This window comes from Cryptomeria japonica, chromosome 9, assembly GCF_030272615.1.
Source record: "Cryptomeria japonica chromosome 9, Sugi_1.0, whole genome shotgun sequence".
In the NCBI taxonomy this organism is placed as follows: Eukaryota; Viridiplantae; Streptophyta; class Pinopsida; order Cupressales; family Cupressaceae; genus Cryptomeria; species Cryptomeria japonica.
The window spans coordinates 701172203-701199707 of record NC_081413.1 but is presented as its reverse complement, the minus strand read 5'-3'; the positions used below and the strand labels follow the sequence as shown (position 1 = coordinate 701199707).

The 27505-nt window shown below is 37.5% G+C and overlaps 1 protein-coding gene across 3 annotated transcripts in view; it reads left to right on the top strand.

Annotated features, from left to right (window-relative positions):
• The first annotated feature begins 1279 nt into the window (after positions 1-1279).
• Positions 1280-27505, top strand: part of LOC131073932 (sucrose nonfermenting 4-like protein) — a 71387-nt gene continuing 45161 nt past the window's right edge. Inside the window, exons 1-5 of one of the 3 annotated variants that reach the window (XM_058010454.2) lie at positions 1280-2472; positions 17724-17814; positions 20634-20810; positions 21340-21474; positions 21611-21670. In XM_058010454.2, coding sequence (XP_057866437.1) covers positions 2351-2472; positions 17724-17814; positions 20634-20810; positions 21340-21474; positions 21611-21670 — 585 coding nt within the window. In that variant the 5' untranslated portion in view covers positions 1280-2350. The remainder of the gene's footprint in view (positions 2473-17723; positions 17815-20633; positions 20811-21339; positions 21475-21610; positions 21671-27505) is intronic. The other 2 variants (XM_058010453.2, XM_058010452.2) reach the window with 2 other exon arrangements.

The following is a 27505-nucleotide window of genomic DNA, read 5'->3' as shown; positions in this document are numbered from 1 at the left end:
GGGTCTCAATTCCCTCCATCCATTTAATCATCTTCATTTGCTAAAATCCCCACTTCTCTCTTCTCTTGTTTTCACACTCTTCTCTTCTCTTTCTTTCATACTTTGATGATAAATCATGTTGTTTGATTCAAAACATTGACAATCAAAATTCGACATGGTCAAATCATATATCTACCATATCTACAATTACAATATCACAAATATAAATATATTATAATCATCTTGGATTGCTAAAATCCCCACTTCCCTCTTCTCTTGCTTTCATACTCTAATGATGAATCATGTTATTTGATCCAAAACATTGATAATAAAAATTCAACTCTACCATATCATATTTCTACCATATCTATAATTACAATATCACGTATATAAATATATTATAAACATAATTGAGGTTCTTGTGTCTTTTTGTCCGGGGTCTCAATTCCTTCCATCTATTTAGACATCTTGATCTTCTAAAATCCTTAATTCTCTCTTCTCTTGCTTTCATACTAAGACGATGAATCATGTTCGATCCGAAACGTTGACAATAAAAAATCGACCCAATCAAATCATATATCTACCATATTTACAATTACAATATTACAAATATAAATATATTATAAATATAATTGAGGTTCTTGTGTCTTTTTGTCTAGGGTCTCAATTCCTTCCATCTATTTAGTCATCTTGAACACCTAAAATCCTCACTTCTCTTTTCTCTCACTTTCATACTCTCAAATCATATATCTACCATATCTACACTTACAATATCACAAATGTAAATCTATTATAACCATAATTACATAATTTATTAAAAAAATCTAAAATTATACATCATATGAATTTTTAAGAAACTCTATCCAACCTTTAGAATACACCAAGATATATTAAAAAAACCAAAATATATGTTGTTTCCTTCTTGGGAAATCTGGCATTAAACCAAAAAATCACCCATCCATACATACATACCTTACACACTCCTATCTTCCTTCGTTTGATACGCCCGTCACGTAAATATGACGCAATTAATTCCCCAAATATGATTTTATACCGTCATTAACGCAACTCCAACGTTGACTCTACCGTCAGGTGGACGTTCTTCATCCTCACGGCCGGCCGTCACAAATGGCCCGAACTTTAGGTCGCCAACACTTCCTAACTGCCGATCTCCGTATCGTTTTGATAGCCCGTCAAACGAAAGGCGCTTAACTTTCGGATGCCTCTCTAACGGAACATGACATAACAGCGTGTACGAAACAAGCAATTAATAAACGGTGGCCTATAAATACCCCCCTTAGAAACTGATCGCACTTTTAGCTGCTGAGGGTTTCTCTCATTTATCAGAGGGTTTGCTTATTCTTAACCCTAATAAGTTCGTTTTCTTTTCCGGCGCTCGAATTTGCGCAGTGTTTTTGATGGATTTGGACGGATGTCGTTGAATTCTGGTGAAGATTCATGCTGAGATTCCATGGGATCTTTTTTTACCGCTTCATTTGAGCTCCTGAGTAAGGAATTTGTACCATTTTGCTAGCGTTCGATTTTTTATTTTTGTGGGATAAGTTGAGCAATGTTCTGGCGCAAATTACACTGTGTGTTTTAGGGGTTCGGAGATTTTGTCTGGCAGGCCTTGGCTTAGACTGTATGCTGTGAAATTTGTTGTCGTCTATTTATGTCTTATTCTGCGGAGCTGAGCTGTATTATTTAACGCAAAGTAATCTGAGCCCAGCCTTTTTCCGGCATAAATTTGTGCAGATTGATTTCCTTTGCCGTCCAATTTTCTCCTCTTATCATGCCTATTCGCTGAGGTGCGTCTGTTGCGGCGTTCTTTTCGTTTTTGATTAAAAGGTTTCGATACCGTGACCTGCAGCTGTGTTGTTTTTTAATATTTTATCCTTGAGGCTCTCCTCGCGGGTTTTGACACCGTTGACCTGTGATTTATTTTTAACTAAAGGATTTTGTCGTGGGGGCTTTGAATTTGTAAACTGCATTTTCTGGCACAAAATTCAGATTTAAATAGGCGCAGTTTGAGTCTGTGCATCTGCATCCGGTGGGAAAAGAGACATTCATTAAGTTTATCCCATGGGCGAGTTCTAGAGGGGTCCTCTGCACGCCACGGTGGAGGATCCCGTACTTCCGTCTTTAGATTCCTCCATTCTTGTGGTGCTTTGGAGTGCCTGTCTGATTGCCCACATATCGCTGAGAGTTTTGATTCCAACGGGGTTGGTTTGGTGTATTGGTTCAGTTTATTTTGCTGATTCGTTAATAATAAGGGTACAAGAAAATGATATAGGAACCTGATAGTGTTGGAAGATCTGGCAGTTGGGCTTTGATTTGTTTGCTCGCACAAATTTATCGGGAAGGAAGAACAATGTTCCCGACAGGAAATGAACTGGCTTCGTCATCCGGAGGCATACCCTCAGTCTTGGTACCTACACGGTTTGTCTGGCCCCATGGAGGGCGTCGTGTGTATCTTGTTGGTTCCTTTACAAGGTTGGTTATTTTTTATTTTGTATGAGTTTTGATTAATCATTGAATAAATTGCACATTAATTTCCTCTTTTCTTGCAATGATGCAACTTTCTGCGTTACAATTATTATCCACATTTTGATATACGCGTTGAATAGGCTTTTACAACCAGCCACTTTTTTATGTGTTATGTCAAAAAATGCAATTTCTAAATAGTGATGATTTGTACAGTGCAAACGAATTTTCACATTTGTCAAACAAACTTGTCTTGAAGTGACAAAAGTCAATAACAGAAAAACTACACAGCACTTGAGGAGCAGCTAAACAAGTGAGAACACAAGTTAATGCAGCATCACACGCGGGTTTTTAACAATGACTAAGTAGTTATAGCATGAAGTTAAAGTTTTTCACACGTTATCTACAAAAATACTAGCAAACTACCAATTCAAATCTCTTTAAGGGCAGCAAAATTAGTTATAAAAAGATGTGTAAGGAATAAGTATAAGAACTGCAAATGAAGCTTTGACACATTATGTAAAATTTATACTAATAAGCATTGAAATTTGAACATTAACAATGGTGGACAGAGTTTTGGAACTTTGGGAGCAAACTAAGAATAAGTATAAGAATTGCAAATGAAACTTTGGCATGGTAAGTGAAATTTAAACTATTAAACATAAAAAACATGGCAATGATTGCATTAACAATAAGAATGGTGGATGGCAGTTTGGGGTCAAGGTGCAGTGCCCCTTGCAGGGGTCTGGGGGCAGCCCTTAACAGGGTCAAGGGGCAGTGCCCCTTGCAGGGGTTTTGGGGCAGTGCCCCTGGCACACTCCCTGTTGCAATACGGGGTGGGGTTGAGGGACAGAGCTCCCTGTCGCAATACTGGGCGGGGTCAAGGGACAGAGCTCCCACCAGCAAGACCCTGCAAACATGCGCAAATAAGGCCTCCGAAATCTCACAAACTTTTATTATGAATGCCATTTTCACAAATATTCACCTTTTTTTAACTTAAGTACTGAGTTTCTAACTGGGGGTTATGGGAGTTTCCTAGGCATCCCCAAGATGGTTGGGGGACTCATGGGAGTCCCAGGGACATCCTGCCATCCCCAATGTATAAGTGGTGTCCTGATGGCTGTGGTGGTTCGACGGGGGGATGTCCCTGTGTCCCGGAGACATCCCTGTCCCTTAAACGGCAGGAAAATGGTTGGGGATGTGTCACTGTGTTTCACTGTATTTATTAGACTATATTTCAATTTGTATCTACAAGTTGAAGTGATCTATGTCTAGAAATACCAAAGGCTACAACAACCATTAGTTGCAATGGTTTGAGACACAACCATTTGCAGAAACCATTTATTTATGGAATCAACATGGTTCAACCCATTTAATGCCTCTCCTCTTCTTTCAAGTGTCTCTTCTTTCCATGACTAACTCTGGGAAGCAATTAAAATCAAAATGATCTAAGATAAATGATTGCTGTAAAAACTTGCTTGGCATAAGTACATGAAAGGTGCAACGCCATTTGCATATGAATAATAATTTTACCATGTATTCTGAAAGACACTACAAATTAAGCTATATAAATAATCAATAAAGCTCAGATACTCGATTGACAGAGATTATCTCATTAACAATTGACATTACAATTATAAAACAAAAACCAGTGCCTTCTCTTGTGGGTAAATTGGAGAATGCCTACAATTGGTGAAGGTTTACTTGCGGTTATGGGCAATCATCAACCTGTGTCACTTATGCAAGGTGGAACCATACCAGAAACTAATCACAACCTCTTAAGGAAGGAGCATTGTGAAGCTTAGAGAATGCTTTGTTTTATAGACTGCAACCTAGGGGGTATATTTTGCCAAAGTTTCCTGTAACTTGAACGTGACCTTATCTTGCTAGCTCGTCTAAAGGCGGGTGCATCTACCAGACTCATGGAGCTAGCCCAAAATGACTTGAACATATATCATTATCACGAGAACTGGTCTGTCTTGCTGCTAGACCAAGGCTCATTTGAAAGCATAAGAATACTGTTAAACTATGTGATGCATGAATTAGAGAATAACACTGCCAGTTAGTTTATAATCTGTGAAAACAAGGGACCAAAAGAAGTTGGGCCAGAATATTATCAAAAATTCTGATATTCTGACACTTCCCCTAATATATGTTTGCATGAAGTTAGTTTTTTATCCAAACATGAAATATTCTCTCCTATGCCCTTTTGAAACTTATGCAATATGTGTTTATTTATTTTAAAGAAATTGATAACAGCAGCAATTATTTGAATTTTAACTCCAAACTAATAAAAAGCTAGGCATTGAATACCAAGTGTTTTTTATTGAAATTCTGGAAATTTGGTTCATAGACTGGATTTTTCAATAATCAAATTTATAGATCACACATACCAATCATTAAGCCTGATTTGCTGTCAAAGGATTAATTTCAGATGTGCAGCAGACCATAAACTGGAAGCTTTTTGGCGTCCAAACCCTCAAGGAGCCTTGATTTTCATATAGGGGTGCTGCGATATGTATTCTGGTCACCTGTGTGTGATCTGGTTGAAGAAAGGGCTCTGTATCAATTGCAGTTCGCTGTATGGAACCCACAAACTGCCTCAGTCTGAAATAAACTCTCCCAGATTGCCAAAAGACCACCAGTGATTCCAGCGATAGGTATTTTTTTGATGAGATTACTGATTCCAAACTAGAGTAGAATGCTGTTGCAGACCTGGGGCTACGTCCAGAACTGTTAAGACAGGGTTTCCGTCGTGTTTCTTGGCTTCAACTTGCAGAGAATGAAAATCCAAATGAAAGAGTCGAATGAATGATCCTTTCTTCAAGCATTGACTCCCCTTAAATATTAACTTCAGCATCACCAATAAAGCTATCGATTCATCTAGAAGTCTCAACATTGGTGACTTAGGAAAAAAAATACAAGGTTTACAATAACTATTAAATGACCCCCATGTAATTTCGCCTAGAAGAAATTTAGTTATAACTTAAAATGGTCCCATTGTCAAACTTATTGAATAATTAGATAAATTTGCACTCAACAAGCTTTAGCTTTTTGGGCTCATTCTTCAATTTTCCACTTATTCCCTCTTATTCATTTAATTTTTCCTAACCCCGGGAATGAGGAAGGCTAGGAAATTCATTTTCAATTATTGACATACGGAAAGGGACATTACAGTCCTCCCTTCTCGGGATTGTTGGTCCTCTAGGAATCACAAATTAGGATGCTGTAAAATCTCTTCTCCTTCCCATGTTGCATCCTCAATTGGTAAATCCTTCCATTTTATTAGATATTCCCGGACCACCTTGTTTCTCAAGTTCCTCCCTCTCCAATCAGTGATACCTTTAGGAACTAGGACTAAATTGCCTTCATCTAAATGGAGGCAACTCTGGAGATGCAACTTAGTGCTGGCCCAATGCCTTCTTGAGGCATGAAATGTGAAACACATTATGTATTTTGCTCCCTTTTGGCAACTCCAGCTCATATGCAACCTCTCCAACTCTCTGTAGTATCTTGTAAGGCCCATAGAAACACGGTTTTAATTTTTTTGCGCCACTTGTCTTGAATGTGGATTGCCTGTATGGCCGTAGACGCAAGAAAACCAAGTCTCCAACTTTGAAAGACCTCTCAACACGATGTCTGTTTGCATACATCTTTTGCTGGTTCTGTGCATGTTGAAGATTGTCTTTTAGTGTCCTGAGGATATCCTGGTAGCTTTGCATTGTCTCCTTTGCTTGAGGGACTTTGCCATCTTCAAAGGCTAAGTCCATGAATGATAATGCATCATATCCGTAGAGTGCCCTGAACAGAGAAATGACAATGGACATGTGGTAGGTGGTATTGTAGCAATATTCACCCAGATAAAGCCATGTCATGCAAGCATGCTGCTGCCTTGACACATAATTCCACAGGTAGCCTTCAATCCACTTGTTCACTATCTCTGTCTGCCCATCTGTTTGAAGATGGTAGCTCGTGCTTGGTGTCAACTCTGTTCCTGCCAATTTAAATAACTCCTGCCAAAACATACTCAAGAATCTAGTATCTCTGTCACTCACAATCGTTTTGGGGAGCTCGTGCAACCTGAACACCTCTCTGAAGTCTGTAGGGACAGCAAAGATATGTGCATATTTTGTGAGTCTGTCAACGACTACAAATATGCAATATTTCCCTTGCACATGAGGAAGCCCTGTGATAAAGTCCATTGATATCCCTTCCCACTTCTATTTAGGTATCGGCAATGGCTGTAAAAGGCCTACAGGGAATGTGTGTTCTGACTTGTTTTGCTATCAAGTTAGGCATTCTCTAACATGCTGCAATACATCATCCTTCAATCCCTTCTAGGTAAACCTCTCACGAATCTGGCAGTAAGTTTTGAAGAAATGTGGATGTATTGCTAGAGGCGTATCATGTAACGCCCTCTGAATCTTGGTCTTCAGCTTGGATCCTGGTAAAAGATAAATTTTGTTCTTGTAATGCATGATGTCATCAATCATCGAGTATTTATCATTTTGTACCTTGCCATCAATCAAATCACAAGTAAATGAATTCTTTGAATACTCAGCCAACAATTGAGATTTCCAGTCAATTGAAATCTTAGTGAGAGAGCAGGGTGTTGATCATTTGGATAAGGCATCGACAACAGCAACCAACAATTGAAATTTCCAGTTAGCTGAAATCTCAGTGAGAGAGCAGAGTGTTGGTTGTTTGGATAAGGCATCGACAACAACATTTTTCTTACCTTTTACATACTACACATCAAAGTTGTAAGCTTTAATTTTGCTTACCTACTTTTGTTGTTGCTTATTCAGGTCCTTCTGCTCTAGAAAGTACTTGAGACTGTTGTGATCCGTTCTGACCACAAATCTAGTTCCTACCAGGTATTACTTGAACTTGCCTAGCCCATGCATAATCGCTAGGATCTCCTTATCGTATGTGGAATACAGTCTCTCTCTGTCTCTCAATTTCTGTTTTCATACGCAATCGGGTGTCGATTTTGCATCAGCATTGCACCTATCCCCTAACCTGATGCATCACATTCCAAGACAAACAACTGTGTGAAGTCTGGTAATGCTAACACTGGACACGAGCTCATGTCTTCCTTGAGCTTGTCAACAGTCATCTGTGCCTCCTCAGACCATAGAAATGCACCCTTCTTAGTCAAATCCGTCAATGGGGACGCCAGTTGTGAAAAACCTCTCACAGACCTCCCGTAATAAGAGGACAACCCCAAGAAGCCTCTCAACTTGGATATGTTCTTTGGTGGCGACCGGTCTAAGATCGCTTGTATCTTCTCGTGATGCATTTTCACACCATCTGCACCAGTGATATGTTCGAGATATAGTATCTCTATTGTAAGAACCTACCAAGGGCTCTCAACTCAGACGACGGACGTTTAGTTGAACCTGTCGCGTTTTATGTTTTGTACATTGCAATTTCTAACATAAAGGACTAGTTTGGAACAAATAATATGCAAAAAGCAATATTGGAAAGAGCGGGAAAATTAGTTGATCTTCAGAAAATAGGATTATCAAACCCTTATTACATCCAATTTGCATAAACAAACTTCAATAAAGAATTCAGACATGACCAGGAAGTTTTATTGTCAAATACTTCAGATTAATGAAACCCCTTATTTGTCCTTGCTGCCGTACAGCAGTAAATAAATGACAGCAGAATTATTTAATAGTCCCAACTACCCGGAATGGTGAGTTTAGCATTGCAAACTGGAGCTACCAGCTAGGCGTCCCCTTTAAGATTTATTTCAGAATTTTTGGAATCCTCCCTCAACCAAATTGAACCCTTTCTAGGAAGAAAAGGTACGGCAAATCTGCAGGCCATGCAAGCACCAAAAACCCAGCTGTAAACACACTCCTTTCTGCCTCTGCTCTGACTCTGTGGCTGCAGTAAATCCTTTGCATAAAATGAATGAAACCCTGTCTAATCCGCCCAATCTTGGTTTCTGGATAAAACCAACTGAAAGCAAAATCAATTGATATTTCACAGCCTCTAATGCTGTTGCACAGAAATGCACCGTTTCCCTGTACCGATACCCTCAGATCATCTGCAGGAAGAAACCCCTGCTGAAACCCTCAAGCCAAAGTCTCCTCAGAGCAAACTCAATATCAAAATTTCACATAATGAAAAGAAGACCTAAAAACTTCTTTTATCTCTTCCCTTTAGGGTTTGGCGCGATTCCCAAGAAAAGTATGATTTGACATTAAATGATATTTTAACTTTTAATGATGTTTTAACTTAAAGTATCCATCAGTATTGCCTGCTGTTAGAACTGGAGACTGCCAAGCCATACTCTGCCACTGCCCAACCCACTGGCTAAAAATAGCAGGATTGCTAAAAATAGAAAGTGTCTCAAACGGAGTCCTGGAGACCTCAAATGAAAGCCAGTCTTGTAATGCTCACTCTGAAGATGAAGAATCAATCTCCGGGAGACCCTCTAACCAACCTCGTCAGCCTACGAGGGTCAGTGATAGGCTAATCTACTCAGTTGACAGATGTCAACTAGAAGGGGACATCACATCTATCATCCTGAACTCACACTTGGAAGCTTTCACATAGAGCGACTGAGCCTCCATGATACTCAATACCACACCCAGATGATGCTAATGATCACTCCAAGTCCTGCTGTAGATCAAGATGTCATTGATGAAAACTAGAACAAATTTTCTCAACTGATCACGAAACACATGATTCATGCAAGATTAAAATGTTGTCGGTGCATTCGTGAGCCCGAATGGCATGACCAGGAACTCAAAGTGTTCGTAGTGGCAACAGAAGGTGGTCTTATGAATGTCTACCTCTCGAACTTGTGGCTAGAGTGGAGATCGATCTTGGAAAAGTACACGGCCCCGTGTAGCTCATCAATCAACTCATTGATCCTGGGTATAGGATATTTGTTTTTTATAGTCTTCTTATTCACCGCTTTGTAATCTATGCACATGCGCATAGTCCCACCCTTCTTCTTCACCAGAACCATCGATGAGGCAAATGGGCTCGAACTAGGCCGTATATGTCCTATGCTGAGAAGCTCCTTGATCGTCTTCTCAATCTCTTCCTTGAAGTGCCGTAGGTATTGATAGGGCATTGTAATTACTGGCTTTGCGCCCTCCAACGCAATCACATGCTCGAACCCTTGATTAGGTGGACGTCCAAGAGGTATTTCATCCAAGACTATGCCGTGCTTATCTAGCACTGTTTGGATATCCACATGGTATTCTGGTTTATGTCCTATGCTGAGAAGCTCCTTGATCGTCTTCTCAATCTCTTCCTTGAAGTGCCATAGGTATTGATAGGGCATTGTAATTACTGGCTTTGCACCCTCCAACGCAATCACATGCTCGAACCCTTGATTAGGTGGACGTCCAAGAGGTATTTCATCCAAGACTATGCCGTGCTTATCTAGACAAAACATTGTGCTGCCCAATCGACATCCCCGTGCTTGAAGAGAGCCTCCATCCTTCTTGTAGACACAACTTGTAGACGACCATCTGACATTGCCTTAAGTATTGTCTTTTTCCCATCCACCATAAATTCCAGTTGCATCTGTTTAAAGTTCCGAACATAATGTTCAAGTGACGCTAGCCAGTCCAGTCCCAAGACGACATCTATGTTACGAAGCCCAAGCACATAAAAATCAGTTGTCAATGTGTAATCTCCAATCTGTATACTGAGCTAGGGAACTACTCTGGTGCAAGTCAATGGAAAACCATCAACAACTATGACACTGAATCCAAGAAACTCCTTAGCCCGAAGTCCACGCTTCATTACTAGTCCCTCATCTATAAAATTGAGTGTGGCTCCATTGCCTACCAAGCACACCATCCGCTGTCCCTTAAGGACACCTTTTAGTCAGATAGGGCATCTGCGAGGTACTCCAGATAAAGTAGCAATGCGTGGAGTCTCTTTGGCTGGAGTATCCTCCAATTCTATCTGTGGTTGGTCCAACTGTGCATTATCCTCTTACGTACTAGCCGCTTGCTTGTCCTGTTCTTCATCATCAAATATGAATTCGATCAAGTGCACTTTGCCTTTCCCAAGGCAATGATGACCAGGCTCCCATGGTTCCTTGCAGGTGAAGCACAGCTTCTTTCTGCGCAATTCATTTCTGGATTCCTGTTTCATTTTTGGTGGGGTGCTCTTTTGCTGATTGAAACTTTTCTGTTTTGACGAAAATCCATCGAAGGTCTTCTTCAATTTGGGCTCATTACAGTCCTCCCACACCCTCTAATTTCTTGACCTCAAGCAATTTCAGGTTGGGGTGCTTGAAAATTTCTATCCCTTTTAGTGTTGCATCTTTTGGTGGCAGACCCTTCCATTTCACCATGTATTTTGGAATCACCGTGGACTGTCTCAGGCTCAAGAATTAGTTTTCCTTCATAATCAAGTGGTGGTAACTCCATTGAAGAGGAAATCTGCTGCCTGAGGGCCTTCTTAAGGCAAGAGACAGGGAAAGTATTGTGAATTCTACTATTAGGTGGTAATTCTAGCTCATAAGCCATCTGCCTAATCTTCCTTGTGTTCTTGTAATGTCCATAAAAACGTGGATTCAATTTTTCTGCTCCACTTTCTTTGATTGAGGACTGTTGATAGGGCTGCAACCTTAGAAATACCATACCCCCTACCTCAAATGATCTCTCAGTTCAGTGTTTATCATCATATAACTTTTTGCTGATTCTGAGCTTGTTGTAGATTTCCTTTGAGAGTCTCCATGATGTCTTTGCTTTGCTGGACCATATCTTTCGCACTCAGAACCCTACTATCTGTAAAAATCAGATCCAAGAAAGAGGTAGCATCATAGCCAAAAAGGTCTTTGAAAGGAGTCATACCAATTGATATATGGTAAGTTGTGTTGTAGCAATATCCTCCCAAGTGCAACCATTTAATCCATGCAGTCTGCTGTCCTGTTACATAGTTTCTCAAATAGCCTTCAATCCATTTTTTCGCTATTTCTGTTTGTCCATCCGTTTGTGGATAATAACTAGTACTAGTAGTTAATTTTGTCCCTGTCAAATGAAACAATTCTTGCTAAAACTTACTAAGGAACCTGCTGTCCCTATCACTTAGTTTTAAGTAGCCTATGAAGTCAGATGTTTTATTTAAAAAACAGGTCTGCCACTTGTGGTGCCCTAAAGTCTGATGATATAGCATGAAAATGAGCAAATTTTGTGAGTCTATCAACCTCCACATTTAAGCAATCTTTACCTTGAACCTTTGGCAACCCGGTAAAAAAATCTACTGATGCTCTCCCATTTCTGATTTGGAACGAGCAAAAGCTGCACTAACCCTGCTGGAAAACATGCTTTGCCTTATTTTGCTGGCACTCTTTACATTCCCTTACTTGCTTCTTTACATCCCCTTTCATTCCCTTCCAAGATAATTGCTCCCTTGTTTGTATGTCTTGTAAAATCCTGGGTGGCCAGCTAATGGTGCGTTATGGCAAGCTTGCAAAATCCTCTCTTTCATTTTGGATTTAGGTGTAATATACACACATCCTTTATAGAGAATCAACTCATCCTTCACCTCAAACCTGTCATCTTGCACCTTATCCTCCAAGATATCATTAGCAAATGAATTTTTGACATATTCAGCTGTAATTAATGACCGCCAATCAACAGATATATCAGAATTAGAATGCAAATGAGGTTTTCTAGACATTGCATCAGCCACTATATTGTTATTCCCCTTAACATATTCAATATCAAATCATAGGCCTGAATTTTGCTTACCCAGTTTTGCTGCCTATCGTTCAAATCTCTTTGGTTAAGGAAGTACTTCAAGCTATTATGATCAGTCTTAACCAAAAACTTGTTACAAACCAAATATTGCCTAAACTTGGTCAAGGCATGCATTATGGCTAGCATTTCTTTGTCATAAATTGAACACTTATGTTTAGCCTATTTAAGCTTGCTACTCTCATATGCTATGGGATCTTTATTTTGCATCAGGACAACCCCTAAAAGGAAGCGAGAAATCTGGAACTGTCAAAACAAGGCACGGACTTATTACCTCTTTGAGTTTATCAAAGGCTTGTTTAGTTGTTGGATTCCATACAAATGCTCCTTTCTTTTATAGATTTGTTAGGGGGGCAACTAGTTGAGAGAATCCCCTTACAAATTCTCTATGCTAGCTGCATAACCCAACAAATCCTCTCAGTTGTGTTAGGTTGCTTGGATTAGGCCTTTCTTGAATAGCTTTGATCTTCTCCTTGTCCACACTAACTACTTGTACTCAAATTTTAAACCCCAAATACAAAATCTCTTGCAACCCGAATTCACATTTTGATGTGTTAGCATAAAAAGAATGCTGTTCTAAAATGCCCAACACTTCATCCATGTGTTTCAAATGATCCTCCCATGTTTTTCTATAAATCAAAATGTCATGAAAGAAGACTAAAACAAACTTTCTCAATTGTAAAGTGAATACCTGGTTCATACATGATTGGAAAGTTGCTGGTGCATTTGTTAGACCAAATGGCATCACCAAGAAATCATGATGTCCATAATAACACTGAAATCCTGTCTTGTGCACATCCCCATCCCTAACCTTGATTTGGTGGTAACTCAAACGCAAATCAATTTTAGAGAAACACTTTGCAACATGTAGCTCGTCAATCAACTCATCAATTCGTGGTATAGCATAGCAATTCTTGATAGTTCTCTTGTTGAGAGCTCGGTAATCAATACACATCTTTGCATGGTTCATCCTTCTTCTTGACCAATACTACGAAAGATGCAAAAGAGCTGGAGCTGGGCCTTATATGTCCCATTTTCAAGAGTTCTTTGATTGTTTTCTCAATTTCCTCATTGTAAACCTTGGGATGTTGATAGGGTGTGATCATTACTGGTTTTGCTCCTTCCTCAAGCTCAATAATATGCTGGAATCCTCTATTAGGGGGCAGTCCTGGAGGAATATCCCTGAACACCTTACAATGTTTGTCCAAGATGGACTGAATCTGCACATTGTTGATTTCCCTTTCCTTAGTAGAACTTGAATTAGTGATAAGATATTCAGCTGCCCATGCTACTTGACCTTTACGGAAGACTTGTTCCATTTTCTTCACTGAAATCTCCATAGGACCTTTGTTAGATAGCCCATGTAAAACTATCTTCTTTCCATTATGTAGCAAAAAAATATCCATGGTTTGGTGGCTGATCTCATATTTATCATTTGCATACAGCCATTGACATCCCGACACCATTTCCTAGTCCACACTGATCACATAAAAGTCATCCTTCAATTTGTATTCCCCCATTGTTAGCTCCATTGGGGGTACCTTTCTAGTGCATGAAAGAATTGTTCCACTAGCTATCTTCATATCAATCAAACCCTTCAATTACTAAGGTATTCAACTCAAGTCTCTTTACCACATCCTCATCAATGTAATTATAAGTAGCTCCGTTATCAATAAGGGTTGTTTCCTTTTGTCCTTGTAAGACACCCCTTAGACAGAAAGCATTATAATGTGGTACTCCTGTGAATGCTGCAAGAATGCCTCCTGAGGATCCTCCTTCTTGGTATGAAGGTTCTGATTCTTTTTCAGATTCAAACTTTTCACCTTCAGTGTCTTCATTGGAGATCACCTCGATGTAATGGATCTGCCCTTTCCATAAATAAACATAGTGTTCTGGCTGCCAAGGCTCATGGCTATTAGCTATAAAAGTAAATGCACAAAAAGAGGGTGTTGGGAAAAACTGCTTGGGAGGCCGACTGGCCCTTCTTCAATTTGGGCTCATTACAAAACTACTCAATGTGATACTTGGAAAAAAAGTTTTTTAAATTTTTCCAGAAAATGTTGTCTTCAATAATTATTGATTCTGTAACTTTTAAGGACTATCAAGAATAACAAAACAATTGCTCAGCAGGTGACCTTGTTAGTGCCACCTGTGAGTAAATGTTACCGTTATCACTGCAAACTAACAAAGAGAAACAATTAAGTAAAAAAAATGTTTAGCACCCCAATAAACAAGTCCTTTTATAGATCTTTACTGTATTATAACCAAGAATCAATTCTAAGGGTTATTGCACTTCTTTTGGATTGGCTAAAATTAATGAATTCTTGAAAAACAACAATTACTGGTTGCTACCCATTGTCATATGTTTCCCTTGACATTCCACTTTTAATTCATTGTCATTCTTCATCCCTTTTTTAACAATTATCAAGAACTATATACAGATTTCATTACATTGATATTGTTTTGCACTGTATGCTTGTGTGATGTCATTCACTATACATTCTCTAATGCAATGGTTAAAGCTCTTATATGGTGTTTACATGGAAGAGTTTGCAGATTTAGGACAAGCTTACTTGTATGATCTCTTTCTTTGGCATCTATATCCACAAATCAAATTTGCTACCAATATGTGTTTATGATGTTTAAGCTTTGCAATTTATCCTTGCGTGTCCTGCTTTATGTTCCCTGGTGTTGTTAACTTTGTGATTACAACCATAGTTTTAAAAGTCACTACTTAGCAGACCCGATATTGACTTGGATGTGGTGACTGAGCTAAAAAAATAAATACATAAAATTTCATAAGCCAACTTTTTTTTAAAATCCTCAGTCATATTTGTGTGTTCATGTATATGCCTGATGTTCATTACATGAAATCTTTCAAAGGGTCAAATACAAGAAAGCCATTGGGGTTCATTTCTTGGAGGCCTTCTCAATCAATTGCACCTTCTTGGCATTGGCATCCATGCTGGTTCTGTGACTGACAACACTGTTCCTCAAGTTCACCTAACATAAATCTTCACAATACAAAGTTACAATGGCGTGCTGCTTCCGCTGGTTTCAAACCCTTGTTATAGCAGCCTTGTTGCCCAAACCCTCACTGCCTTGACAACAGAGACATTAAATTGTAGCATCCTGGACTGAAGATACACCACTTCAGCAGAAATTTTCTCTTGACTTGATACCTTCTGGTACCCTAGGGTTTGGAGGAGAAGAAACAGAGCAGGATCTTTGGGGCTGAATCCATCCAGACAGAAGAGAATCACTGCTTCAAAAGCTGTTGCCCTCACAAATCCTGCAATTACCTTGTTGACATGAATCCCCCCTGCTGGAGTTTGCTCTAGTTGTTACTGTGTTAGAGCAGTTTCCTGAACCAAATGGCTAATTTTACAGAGCTCATCATTTTGTTGCAGACATGGTGTGAGTCTGAGCCATGGACTCATTCACTACCTGCAACTTCCTGACATGGGCTGAGCCTGCAGCAAGTCTGTTGGTGATTCCCTTGACTCCTGCAAAAACTTGCAAGTATTTGTGAGTTGCATGAATACTAGGGAAGTTCTAAAACTATGATTATAACCATTTTTTTCATTTTAATTGTCACCACTGAGCCTTCTGCCACATGTTAGTACTCATCACTGATTGTATCTTCTTCTTGCATAGAAAAGGACAACTATATCCTATTACTTCATTATATTCTAGATGTTGCTTTTGTCCACCATTATTGTTGTTTTTTTTGTTTTCTTCTATCTAAATTAAATTATGAATTCATCTCTGTGAATTCTCCACAAAAGAAGTATGCTGTTCCATGAAGGCCACAAGTAAGATGTCTGTAAATTGGTAATGTACACTGTAATCACACAGAAACAACTTCCAAAACAAACATACAATTCTAGTATTCCAGAAACATTTGTTAGGTAAGTGTTTGTCGAAGGTTATTAACTATCTGGTATTCCAGAAACAGTTGTGAGGTAAGTGTTTCTCAAAGGTTGTTAACTATTACACATCAACACTTTTCATGTTGTGCAAGTGGCTGGAGTTGATTAAATTAACTGGAACATTAATATGAATATCAAACATTTTTTAATTTTAATATACTATTATTGCTTATACTAAAGTGGAGGCCCTATCAGGTTGCAGCATGAGATAATAATATTTAAACTACTCTGGAAATACATTACAGCTTAATGTATGACCTTCCAAAATAAACATTACCATTATAACATTCCAAAAACAATTGTTAACCCTTCTATTTTGTGAGTAGCTGGAATTGCTTAAGTTAACTTGAAAATTTAATTGCAATATCAAGCTTAATTTTGTTTGAGTTTATTGGTATATCTCATATATAGACCTATCTCTCTCTCCCTTTCTCTGAATATTGACATCCTTACCAGGTTGACACATTGTCACATAAGATGGGAAGAGTTGTAGGACCATAATGGGAAAGGGCACAGATTCTTAAAAACTGGTTTGACACATGAGATGGGAAGTATTCTAGGACCACTCTGGGAAAGGGCCTAGATTGTTGAAATCCTATGTTACCAGTTTGGTTGCCTCAAGCCCTGGACATTCATCTGATTTGCACCAGATATGGGTACATGTATAAACTTGGTTCCTTGTGGGTGAGGTAGGAAATGTGTTTTGCAGTCTGGATTTGCCTGGGTGTGTCTATGGACATACTCCAGGCTGCAATACACAAAACCAGAACAAACCTGGGGTGAAGTGGCTGGGAGTTTTAATTAATGAATTAATTTATAAAATGGCAATCCACGGTTTGATGGTTGTTCTGGAAAATCGGATGTCTTTGGAGTTCCGTCATGCACCCTAGTGTGTGCCACTGCTTTTGCTTGGCTTTCTCCCCAAAATTGTTAAGTGGCACTTTTGCCTAGTTGCTTTCTGAACCATCTGAACGAGCCAACAGATCTAGAGCAGCCATTTTATTCGTCATCAACAAGCATATTCAGCTTGCTGAGCACCCTGCTGTTGAATGTCATGTTGTAATTGAGTAAAGTGATTTCAAATATGTTACTTGAAAGTTGAATGTTATCTTTATTTATATTTAATTTTGCTTGACTAATAGGTCTTTATTAAGAGCGATATGGCAATTGTTATTTTTGTTATCTTTAATTTTAATGTTCTACAAATGTATCATGACATATGGTTTTGACAAATTAACATTGAAGGATTATTTTTATGGTTGTTTTCTTATTATATGCATGTTATGTGGCTATCTGAACTTTATTCCCGTTTTTAAGCTAAAAAATGTACGTATTTGTAATTATAATGCGTATTTTGTATGGACATACCCAATCTTCTAATTTCTTGCCATACTGGCATACTTGAATCCTCAAACTGAGACCTGAACAAGTAACTAAGTTGCAAACGTGTGACTGTACTCTACAAGGGGAGTGTTTCATGCATTAGCTGGGCCCTTGTTATAAGATTTAGAATAATGTTTCTCATGCATTTGTTGGACTGTTTCATCTATGCTATTATCCTAAGAGCTTCTATTATATGTAGCAGGTGGACGGAAACCTTGCCAATGTCTCCAGTAGAGGGATGCCCATCTGTTTTTCAAATTGTTTGTAGCTTGGTGCCAGGATTACATCAGGTAAGAATGTGTTGGCAAGAGTTTTAGGAAATGTGAATAGGTATTTCTCCCATTTCCACAATTTTCTTATGGCAAGTGTTTTTTTTTGTTATGCTGCAAAAGCAGTTATTTAAATTTCATCAAATTCTACCTAGGAGCAGGTACACCATTTTCTATGTTTAAACTTTATATATTTGTTCAATATGGACATTTTAGGTTTAGGTTTAGTAGATTTTTTTGGTTTTAAGTTTTATCCTTTTGATGAAGCTCCAGCACCAATGTCCCTATGGTGTCCCTGGGGTACTGAGTGCTGGAGATGTGTTTCTGTGAAGTATAGAAATTCATGCACAGCAATTTCATCTTGCTAGAACTATGGAAACTTACTGTCAAGTCTAAATACTAGTACACTTATTGGTGATCTGCCCTGTATGCTGGGAAAATTCTATGAATAAAGTACATATTGGAGCTTGCAAAAATGAACTATTTTTAATGAAACTTGCTTTGTTCTTCATATTTACTTATTTTAGAATCTTTTATTATCGGGACTAGCAAAATTGTTTATTATTGCTGATAAACTAACTGTTAGTGTCGATCCTATGACAGATGCTTTAAGTCCAAGGCAAAAAAGCACTTGTACTAAGGATGCTGTTTCTGCTCAGTGAAAGTTGATATTATAGATTCTCAATTCAGCCTCAAAAATGTATCTATAGATTCCCAAGATAGGGAGGAAGGGAAGATCACAAATCAAGAGTTTTGATCCTAAAGTTTCTCACATTTGGGCAAAAAAGTTCATTGCTTTTGACAGATTGGGGACTGGTGTTTTTGCTGCTTTTTGCATTGAATCATGTGTTTGCTGCTTTGTTAGCCTTCTTTGAGCTGATAGTTTCAAAAGCCATAACTTTTGCATATGGATCCAAATAAGGTGCTATATATTTGAAATTGTCCTCTTTTCAACAGGAAACCAAATTGCATTCATAATCAACTTTTGATTCCATCTAAACATTTTTTTTGCCTTTACAAGACAACTGTATTTATAAGGCCAACACTGAGCAAAACCAAACCTGGAAAGGTTTCTCCCGTGCCAAAGAATGCTACAAATGTCTTGTACCATCCTAAGCCTTCTCGACAATCAAAGAAGTAGGCAACTGTCTAGAAACATGCCATGAAGTACAAAACTGGATTAGTATTTGAATTATGAATGTTCAAAAACTAAACCATGATTGTTCCGTTTGGACAATAATAGTGTCTTGAATGCCAAAGTATAGAAGCCTTGGAGACATGAAAATTTATTTCACAGTTTAATGATAATCAAATGAACTACACTTGGCTCACATCCTGGAATGTTTTATTTTAAGAATTATAGGATTGCAAATGTTAATAGCTGCTCTCCTTGAAAATTCTTCATTATTGGGAAGTGCTTAAATGCTTATGAGCATAGAAGTCATCAAACCCATAGATTTAGACTAGACAGAAAATGGCTTTGAAAATATGTTACATGTTCCATTACTGAGCTGTATTTAAGACAGTTCATAGATTCCATAATGTTAACTATGATTTAAAAGAATATACTCATTATTATCATTGTTGAACCCTTTATGTATGCGGGCCTTTCATGCCCAGAATTTTTGACAATTTTTTTTAATTAAAAACAGTGACATCTATGACTTCCTGACATATTTCTTACTCCATCGGATTGACCCTAATTTATCTCCTTTTGACAAGGTAAAAGGGCAAGCCAATAGTAAATAGCCAATTAGTCATACACATTAAAATAGTAAATAGCCAAATCACCATGCAGCATTAATTATGAATTGGTGGCATAAATAATAACAACAGTACAGTACGGTATCTAAGGTGCACCATTATTTTTAATAAATATACCATAACACATGATAAATAGTACATCTTGTAAGGTCAACTGGCCAAAGATAATTCATTCTGCATTATAATAAATGAAGGCTCTATTACTAAGCCATAATTGAGATAATTCTCACATACCTTCTACATATTTGTTGAAATACATGAAATGTGTGATCATCAAAGTCTAAAATAAGCAGTGACGACAAAGTATATGTCCAATAGAAGGTGTAGCTTTTAAGAAATAAAGTCTCTGAAGTAGATTTCAAAATATGTAATATCTATGAGTGCAATGACATTATCACGAATGCACTTCTGGCAAGGTTCAGCCAGTTAGATTACTGGGGTTACAGACAGAAGTATGTGACTGAGGCTTGCTTGCTTAGTTATCAGGAAGACAGGAAGAGACCAGGCAAAGTAAATGTGTATTAGACTATTTTTTTCCGAAGGAATTGGGATTATTTTATTCAGTGAGCAAATAATTTTGCAGAGAACAAATATTCACAAGGAAAGCCAGCAAATGCACATCAAATAGTAAAGTTCGAGCTATAATCTTATCAAATTCAAAAGCTGTAACATCTTTAGAAATTAACATAATATTGTGGGTTCTAATGCACAGGAATTAAAGTTATTTTCAATTCATATTTTGTAAAGTTGTATGCAAGTCAATGCATAAAATATGTTCCTTCTGGGAGGAGAGGGGAATTTCCTTTAATGCGTTGATGGAGTATTTGCATGCCTGTGAGAAGAGTTCATATGCAGACTTAGAAAGGAATAATTTTGAGTAGATGCTTGTAACTATGGTTTGCGATACTTGTATATTTGTGTAGGCTATACAAACATGATCTGAAGCACACCAGCCTTTTATGTTTGTGTTTATTTTTTGAATTTTTTTTGTCATGTGGCATGTTTAAGATAACTTTCCACGGGTGTTTTTTAATGACCATCCTTCTTATAGTATTATGTGTACTCCTATTTTGCAGTACAAGTTTATTGTTGACGGGGACTGCAGGCATGATGACCAACAGCCTACAATGACTCCCACCTTTGGGACTGTCAACAATTTCTTATTTGTTACAGCACCAGAACTTCCAACAGCAGTAGTAACTCCAGAGCTACCAGGAATGGAATCCCAAATGGAAGTAGATCTCATTCGACGGGTAAGTTGGAAAAGATATGCATTTTTCTGTATTGAGGTCTTGCTGATGAATTTTGAAGTGACTACTAAATTTGATTGTTTTGAAGAATATGCCCAGATAATGAAGTTGACTAATGGCTGTAATGTCTTGTGGGTAAATTACTTATATAAGCTTCAAGTGCCTGCTATTTGTTCTTAGACCAGTGAATATATTGTTGGAAGTAAATCTATGTACGTTGTCAGTTGTCCTGCTTATTGCATGTGGCATTGTGTTAAGATTCAGATTAGCTATCCTGAGTTAATGAGGTTTATGTTGCTAGAGCCTAGGAGATCTGTTCATCACAATCAGAATCAAAGTTAAATGGAGGAAGAAAGGTTATAAATTTTACTTTTCATTTTCATCTGCTTGCTTCGTGAATCCTATGTTGATGTCCCTCAACATTAACTGAGATGATTGTCAAAATCTAATCAATTGCTGAGACTGGTAAACTCTGCTTATGATTTTAGTATTCTTCTTGTACTGCATGATTCATCATTGCGATCCCAAACAGGTCACATTGTCAGATGATACCCTGCAGGAGCAAGTCCAGAGGATCTCACAAGCAGAGATAGAAGTTTCAAGGCGCCGAATCGTAGATTTCTTATCATCGCACACTGCCTATGAGTTGCTTCCTGATTCAGGCAAGGTATGTGCATAAGTTTTTCTATCAGAATAGTGTTTGATTTATACATTGTAATTATTTGAGGAGCACATTTTTTTTTCTCTGCCCTTGTCATGTCTACTGTGACTTTACAGTGGTTTTAGTACTTATAAATTTGCAGGTTTTTGCTTTGGAAGTTACTTTGCCTGTGAAACAAGCTTTTCATATACTTTATGAACAGGTATGCAATTTTCTTTTTGTACCTCATCTATGCTTTTCCTGTTATCTGCAGTATAACTTTCGTTTTCTTTGGCCGACAATCAGCATTGCTTATCCCAATGCTTAATTCACCAAAGCAGATTCTAACTATGAATGGCTGAAATCAATTGATTAATATACTTTTCCCAAGTGTTTTGCTTATGAAATCAGTATTTTGATAGAGTTGTAATTTTTGCCACTGTGCTGTAAAGAAAATAAACATGAAGGAATTGCACAATCAACATGAAAAAGAGACAAATAACAACATATATGTTGTGAACATAAGTTTACCTGGAGAAATCCTTTGTGGTTGTAAATTCCAGCAAACATCTTTGACCCCTTTCTAACCTTCAAGAGCATCACAGGACCATTGTGAGATGACAGCATGCTTCTGCTTTGATTTGCTCTCCTTTGCAACGAATTGACAACTCAGATTACTAAACACACTTTTTGCACTTTGCTGCATGTTACCACCAAATTAAGATGTTTTTGCCAATTGCAAGCAGACTTGTTTATTCATACAAACAAAGAATGAAATTATATTAATGTCTACAAATGACCAAGAATAGGTGAAAGGGACTGAAGTATATATCAGATACAATAGCAAAGAACTAGGGCAAAAGAGCCCCTAGATTCAAAGCAAATAAAGTAAAACAAGTATAGTAGGAAAAACAATGAAATAGACAAATGAGGGTTAACCCGAAAAGGGTAACCCTTTAATGAGTATGAGTATACATATAAGTGGAGAGTACCCACAAAGCAGCAGAAGCAGATGAAGACTGTCCAGGTTGGAAACCTAAAACCTTAGGTACCTGACTCTAGGATCCATTGAAGGAGCACACAATATTATCATCAATCAGCATAGGGGCACGATCACAGAATCTGTGAGTTTATACGCTCATATAGGCAAAAATGAAGGGAAAATCTTCTTAGATGCTGTTGCAGATTGGCAGAGACAACGTATATATAGAGAATTACGTAACGGTGTTCTAAAAAGAACAAACTGTTTAACTGAAGCTTCAAACTGAAGCTAAAAAGCTAAATATGCCTAAAAAGCTAAAAAGCTAACTATGCCTAAAAAGATAAAAAGCTTACTACACCTTCTAATAAAAACAGCAGTAGTTACACTAAAATTCTAAATAAACTAAAAATGACAACTAAGATGACAACTAAGATGACCATTATAGAATAAATATAATATTATTTTAATACCCTCCCTTTTTGAAGTTATAGCTGCGATAGAGATCTAAAATGATATCTATTCTCCTCTCCAACGTCTCTTATTTAATTTGTGGCTTCAGTTACTGTTTTCTTTCTCGGATCGCTTTGACTGCTGTCAGTGAGATGTCTATGTGGATGTCAGTGTAATATTTATGTGGCTGTCGGTGTAATATTTATGTGGCTGTCAGTGACTCTTCCCCTTCCATCATGGAGCCTCTTCACTTGCCTTGCGATTCTTTATGTATATCGCTCTTCTATTTTCGTGGTCTTTTTCTTCTTCGGCAGATTGATAGTCATATTGCTGGCTTCCTATTTTGTCTCGTAGCAAGTTGAGAATAATGTGTATGGAGTCTGTCAGATCAGTAATATTTTATGTTTTCTGTGTTCAAAGTTTTTAGACTTATGAAGGTTTATAGAATGTATATGTGATGTATCATTTGACTTCATTGTAATGATTTATTTGTAGGGAATCAAACTTATCTTATCTTATTGTGATTGATAGTAATCTGAAACTATCAACAGTTGTATTCATTTTCAGAGATAATAAAGTTCATTTTTGAGTGGGCTGGGTTTTTAACCCTCAAGTGGAGGGTTTTCGCAGGATAAATTCTGTGTATCTTGTTTCAGATTTCTGTGTTGCTAAAACATTAATATCCCTAATGGTCATCGTACTCGAAACCCTACAGAGGACACTGCAGGTTTTTTGTTGACAAACGCAAAGAAGGCTGCTCCTTCTCTTCAGAACACTCTGCTGCTGTGAAGACCCTTCCAGGATCTGCAGAATGTTAATGACCAAGAGTACCAGAATGCGTCCAACCTGATGTAATCCTCACACGCGAATCGTTCAGCCCAAAACCACGATTTTGAGGAAAAATCGACAAACCCTTCAAAGAGCAACAATCACGATTTTGACAAAAACTGCAAAATTTTTTGTAGAGCATTGAATACTGTACTCCAAAACAAAGTGCAAGATACCACAATTGCAGATGTTTGCCCCAACAACTCCAGGTGAGACCCAAAATTGATTGCAACGTAGCATGATTTTTGTAGAAAAACCATCAAACCCTGAAATCTGAGGTTGCAAATTATCGTTTTTGTGGAAAAAATGGTAAAACCAAAGAATAACAAAATCCCATGCGAACATCGTGAATTACAAACGATACACGAAATTTGAGGAGAAAAATTGATCAATACCCAACAAACAATTTTTTAGGAAAAAATCGTGAAAACCCACAAACAATTTTTAGGAAAAAATCATGAAATTTCACAAACAATTTTTAGGAAAAAATCGTGAAAAGCCCGAAAAAATTATAAAAACCCTCCCATGATTTTTTGTAGCAAAAAAATCAGAAAACCTGGAAATAATTTTTTGTGCACAGAAATTATAAAACCTAGAAATAATAATTTCTTTTTTCAGACAAAAATTATAAAACCCCTAAAGTCAAAAATCGTTGGCTCCCAAAATAAATGGCTCAATGGAAAACCTTGCAAAGAAGCTGCAGGCGAAACCTAGATTTAACGACCTCTCTTGATGCTGTGAACCCCTGATCACTGCTGTGATGTACCAGCAAACATGACCTAAGAACAAATCCCGCTGTGGAAGAAGGAACAAACAACCTGGAGCCGAAGTGCTAAATTCTCGCCTGCCCAGAAAAACGTTTTTGAACAAAAACGCCCAGAAGAAAAACACAGAAGTAACTGCGACTGACACCCAATCCACAAAACTCGTGACCTGCCAAAAAAGACACAATTGCGACCGCCCAGAAAAATTGCAAAAATATGAGTTGTGGCTTAAAAACAAATTCGACGTCGCAGAAACAGACAAACATGCGAAATACATTACAGAGCATGGGCAGAAAATCGCACCTTCCTGGCCTAGAAAATTGTGCCTTCGCGAAAAACGGTAACCCTTTCAGAAATTGTAAAAAACATCTTGGGTTGCGATGCAAACAGATACCTGGTTGTGGAGGTCTGACAAAGAACGACTGATGCAAAAAAAAAAACAAGGTCGCGCGAACCTCAAGCAGACAATTATGACGAATTGAAAACCCTTGCGAAAATACCCTCCAGAAAACTCTCTGAAAAATCCTCAATAAAATTTTCAGAAGATAAAAACCCTATGATTCAGATTTTTTTCATAAAAAAAACCTTAAATTTTTTTTTCTAGAAATTATATTCAGGGAGTGCTTCAACAAATGTACAACGTATATATAGAGAATTATATGACGGTGTTATAAAAAGAACAAACCATTTAACTGAATTACATGATGGTGTTCTAAAAAGAACAAACCGTTTGCTGAAGCTTCAAACTGAAGCTAAAAAGCTAAATACGCCTAAAAAGCTAAAAACTAAAAAGTAAACTATGCCTTCTAATAAAAGAAGCAGTAGTTACACTAAACGAACTAAAAAATACAACTAAGATGACCATTATAGAATAAATATAATATTATTTTCATATATGCTTCTGGATTCATCTGTATAGAAGTTTTTGCATCAACGTTTGGAATCGTACTCTGTGATTCATCATCATTCTTTTCTCCTACAGCTCTCTCATCCTGATGAATCATGGAGTGTGATTCGAAATGTTGATGCAAAAAACTTCTATACAGCTGAATCCAGAAGCATATATGAATTTAGCATGGACTGTGGAAATCTTATCTCTCTAATATAATACTATTTTAATAGTTTTACTGATTCCAGAGTAATGAATTTTGTGGGGGTTAAACTCATCATGACATCACTGTTTCAAATATCTGAAGCTGCCATTGGGTTCTTGCTTAATAAAACATTTTCCATTTTGAATGCCTAAACCTGCTTTGAGGTTCTTGGGGATCTGAACATTTTCCATTTTGGGATCTAAAGCTGCAAACAGGTTCTGTACTGATTCATTTTATTTCACCTCTGTGGACCACTTTGCATTGCTTGGGGGCTGTCCCCTTAAATTGATCTGCCAATGCTCCTACAACCCTCATCTAGTTCTCCTTATCATTTTTTGAAGGACAATGTCTTTTTCCAGTTCCTGCATGTTTAGCATATAAAATTGAAAGATATGTTATTTCATAATATTTACAGCTTATTCCATCTTTGGATAAATAGACTTGTTGAGTTTGAAAGCATTATTGCCTGTTGGATCTACAATCTCAAAAATACCATACCTTAGTGGCTAAAGCTTCTTTTGCTTAGTCATGAAGTGTATCTTTTTATAAGTAAAGTTGTATCTTATCTCCGATTTGGATTTTTTTGTGCCGCCCCATTCTACTTCTGAAAGGCTTTTAATTTATCTTGAGATTCATTAAGTTGGTTGGAACTAAAAAATAGTTTTAATTAATTAATGAGAGCCTTTCCAGCCCTCATAGTTATTGAATTTTAGTGTGTCTTAATCCTGTTTGGCTTATCCATAAAAATTTCAAGTGGAGACTTGTTAGTTAATTTGTATGTAGCTTGAGCTTTTAAGTGGCTACACTCTTTATTTGCCTTTGGGCTGTCATAGGGGAATCCCAAGCTTGCCAATGAGAGCTTCCATAACAACATCCTCCTTATAGTGTACACATCTTTTGTAATGTATTATGCTTCGTATTATGGGTTCCACTTCTCAAGGAAATCTCTTATTACAATGAGAAAGTAATACAGCTTCATCTTTTGCTTTTGTTGATCTTGCTAATGACATAAATCTGGAACACAACAATGCACATTGCACACACAATCATATGAACAATTGAATGCCCTAATAGCAACCAGATCCTTTATTCACTTGGCTATACCAATGCTTTATCCTTGAAAGCATGTTTTAACTCTGCTTCAACTTTGAAATCAACTGGTTACTATGCTGTTCCTAAGTGCTTTGCTTTATAGATTCAAAATTAACATATAGTTGCATTTTTCTGATAGAACTGGAAATGAATTAAACAGTGAGCATGAAAAGAAGAGACCATGCTCACCACCAATTACAAATTTACCTAGAGAAATCTACTGTGGGTGCAAACTCAAGCAAAGATTGTGCGGTGCCTCCTTTTCAATTGCTAATTTCCAAGGATACAAAGTATGATTCAAATATGGAGTATTTCAAGAACATAGTAATATGACAGAATTCTTCTGTTATGACATTAATATCTGGTGTGTAATGAATTTACTACTGGACTGCTGAATGCACTTCCTATACTCTGCTGTAGCTTGCAATCAACTCTATTTTAGCAAATGCCAAGCAACTTATTTATGAATACAAAGAGGTTACAGATGCTCACAGGCATGTGTTGGGGAAGATGGATCTCAACAAATAAAATATCAGTTGATTTATCTTCCATTCCAAGCAGCCTATTCTTTGTTCTGTCATATTTGTTGAGTATGGGAGGGGCAAAAGGGTTTTGTATGCTTGCTGACGAATTTAGTCAGTAGACTCTCATTTTTTCCTGAATATAGAGTGATGAGATATGAATAGTCCAAACTTGTCTTAATGTTTGTTTTGAACATCTGAACCTAGCATGGGGTTGCCAGGGGTCTGTATTATTGAAGTAATATTGCAATATTAAGTTTATAATGGTCAGTTAAGTCCTTAGGATAAGCTTAAGGAGTATTCTTTTATTCTTGTAGTTAATTTCTT